Below are 2860 nucleotides of genomic sequence, written 5' to 3' on the forward strand. Positions count from 1 at the left end.
CTGTTGCATTGTGTTACTGAAGGAGTTTGACGAGCCCTTAAAATTCTATACATTTTGCCTCATATGTATATCTGAAAATAATAAAAAGTGTTCCAGTCGGGAAGGCCTTGTATCAAAGTACATTTTATAACTTTTATGTGGCTTACTTTAGAACTGAAAATTTACAGAAATCTGAACATAAACCCCAAATATTTTAATTAATTTTGCAAAAACTGCTGGAACAAAGTAATAAAAAAGACTCCACAAAAAGGTCAGCTTTTGCGCTGATCACCAATTAGTCATCAAGACAGAAAGTTATATAAATGTTGATTGCCAATAATGAATTTAACTGGAAACATTGTGAGGATGTGTGGGTATTTATTCTTGTCGTTTAGAAGAGGTTGCTTTGCTTTGAATATTTTTCAGGAACCGAAAACTTGTCTTTTTCTGTAAACAGTTTTAGTTTTCCAATATTTCAATATTTATTTCCCTTTTGTATGGCTTTTCACTTTGTTTTCGATTGATTGGATATATTTAAAGTGAATTAAAGTCGCGCCTACGTGGATTTCGCTGCACCATTCTTTGGCGGGGCTTCGAAAATGTGAAACGCAAATGGTTTTTAGTAGGCCTGGTCTTAGCATTCAGCGGGAGACTTAGTTGTGTCAATGTTTGTCAGATTTTTTCAGTTATATTTCATCGGCATACAGATCGGGTTACAAGCACGCTTCAAACTTTTAGAAATTCGCTTGGCGCTCGCAAAACTTTTCCGTTTCGGTTTTAAAATTCAAAACGCCCACAAAATAGCAATGGCGTCGAATAGCAACAATAGCAACAGCAACAACAACACCACCACCAATACGACTTCCACCACCACCAACAACAACAACAACTACAACACCAACAATAATCACAACAGCAACACATCTACCACCAGAACCACTGACAACAACACGAACAGCAACACTAACAACAACATTTACAACAACAACAACAGCAACAACAACAGCAACAACAACAACATCAACAACAACAGCCACAACAACAGCAACAACAATAACAACAACCACAGCAATATTTTGATCAACCGACGCCGCCGCCATAGACAGAACATTATTGACTATATGGAACGCATGGAGATGCCGATGATGTTGCCGTTGACGATGCCGACACCGATGCCGATGCCGATGCCAATGACGATGCCAATGACGATGATAACCCCGATGCGCAGCCATATGGAGCGGTATGCGCGACAGCCGATGCTGCGGGCCAGAAGACAGCTGGGCGGCTGGGGGGCGATGGGCAATGAGGGCCAGGCTGGAGATGTTGGTAATATTGGCGATAATAATCATGTTGTGGGCATACCCACCGTCGCGCCCGCTAACCACATGGCCCACATGGGCGGCGGCGATGCAGAGATCATATTTGAGGCGCCGTTGGCGCCGCAGCATCGCGGCGCCGGCGATGGCGTGCAGGGGGAGGCGGCCCAGCCGCAGCCGCAGCGAGTGATCCAGCCGCCAAGACGGGAGACACTGGAGCAGCGTCGCGAGCGCAGCGTGCAACAAATACTGCGCCTGTGCGACTTCATACAGCAGCAGCTGGCGACTATTGCCGCCCAGATCGATGCCTACGAGAGAAAACTGGCCCAGCACAATGCCCAGTCACCGTCGCCCCCGGAGCCCGACGGCGATGTCATATAGAGCTTGCATACCGTGCAGCCGCTCTTGGGGATGCTGGAGGAGATGGGCACTGGATCTGCAAGAGTTGGATGAGCTGCGTTGCTGACGCTCAGTTCTCTGATCTCGGCTTCCTTATTCGCACAAAATTCGCTAATTGTTGGCGTGTTTCATTTTGTTTGCACATTTTAATCAACAATTCCTTTTCCAATCCAAAATTGCCTTCGAGTGCACGTGTTATCGTTGGACGCACAATTGAAGCAAGTAAAATGTATGCGCTCCAAGAAACTCGTCTGACTTTTACTTACATTCGTAAATCTCTCCATTCAACTTCAGCTTATAGTTCTTATACCCTGTACCCCTTTCAATGGTAGAGGGTATATGGACGCTTCAGCTTACCCTAAAGAGTATATATATTCTTTCACAAAGCCCTTTCAGTTTATACTGAGCGTTTGGAAACTGTCGTCAATCAGTAAAAATTTCTTTAAATATTTTTAAATTTTATAGATTGCGGTATACATTTTTTAACACTTCCAACGCCTTTAGTTTTTTAATATATATCACTAATGCTTATATAAATATATAATTACTCTATTATTGCTGAATTGATTGACTGATTGAAGGGTAGCCCGCTAACTGAGCCCTTAAAGCTAGCTAGCTAGGAATATTTTTAATTTCTTTTTAGGCAACCATTTGATTTTGTTCGATCGATTTTCAGACCTTCGAACGAAGCTGTTTAGTATAGAATATATAATATATGAGTCCAGGAAAACATAAATTGAGAAATTGTTTCATTGGGAGATTTTCCTAGTAATCCTCAAAGTAAGCTGTTTACTTAAAACTTTTACTTGAAGTTCTTGTTTCATAGGTAATCCAATTATATGAAATTTTATATAGATATATTAATAAATGAATTTTTCGATGTATAGATATGCCATATCCATATATATCAATATATGTTCATTTATCTAAATATTTGTATACCTGTGTATCTCTATACGCATTTATGTATCTACATATAACAATGTATTTATAAGCCTATCTATCTTTAAATCTACATAGTGCTGATTTTGGCGACCTTTCGAGGTCCGGACCTCGAGCCAGCTAATAAAAATATTTATTGTATACTTATTTATAAGTACTTAACATCAAGTAGGATAAGGGGAAATTAAACTAGCAACAACAGCTTCGGCCTTCAGTTAGATACG

General features: G+C 40.8%; 1 protein-coding gene across 1 annotated transcript; it reads left to right on the forward strand.

The window, feature by feature from the left end:
• The first annotated feature begins 785 nt into the window (after positions 1-785).
• Positions 786-1676, forward strand: LOC135440579 (putative uncharacterized protein DDB_G0286901). The gene has a single exon (XM_064699827.1). The coding sequence runs from the start codon at positions 786-788 to the stop codon at positions 1674-1676; it is 891 nt and encodes a 296-aa protein (XP_064555897.1).
• Positions 1677-2860: the final 1184 nt, after the last annotated feature.

Source organism: Drosophila montana, unplaced genomic scaffold (genome assembly GCF_035044405.1).
Source record: "Drosophila montana isolate Dmon_TW-CO22-7 unplaced genomic scaffold, ASM3504440v1 contig_1624_1, whole genome shotgun sequence".
NCBI classification, from domain to species: Eukaryota; Metazoa; Arthropoda; class Insecta; order Diptera; family Drosophilidae; genus Drosophila; species Drosophila montana.

Bases quoted from the DNA above. Each gene is read 5' to 3' on its own strand.
- LOC135440579 (XM_064699827.1), top strand. From the start codon at position 786: ATGGCGTCGAATAGCAACAATAGCAACAGCAACAACAACACCACCACC.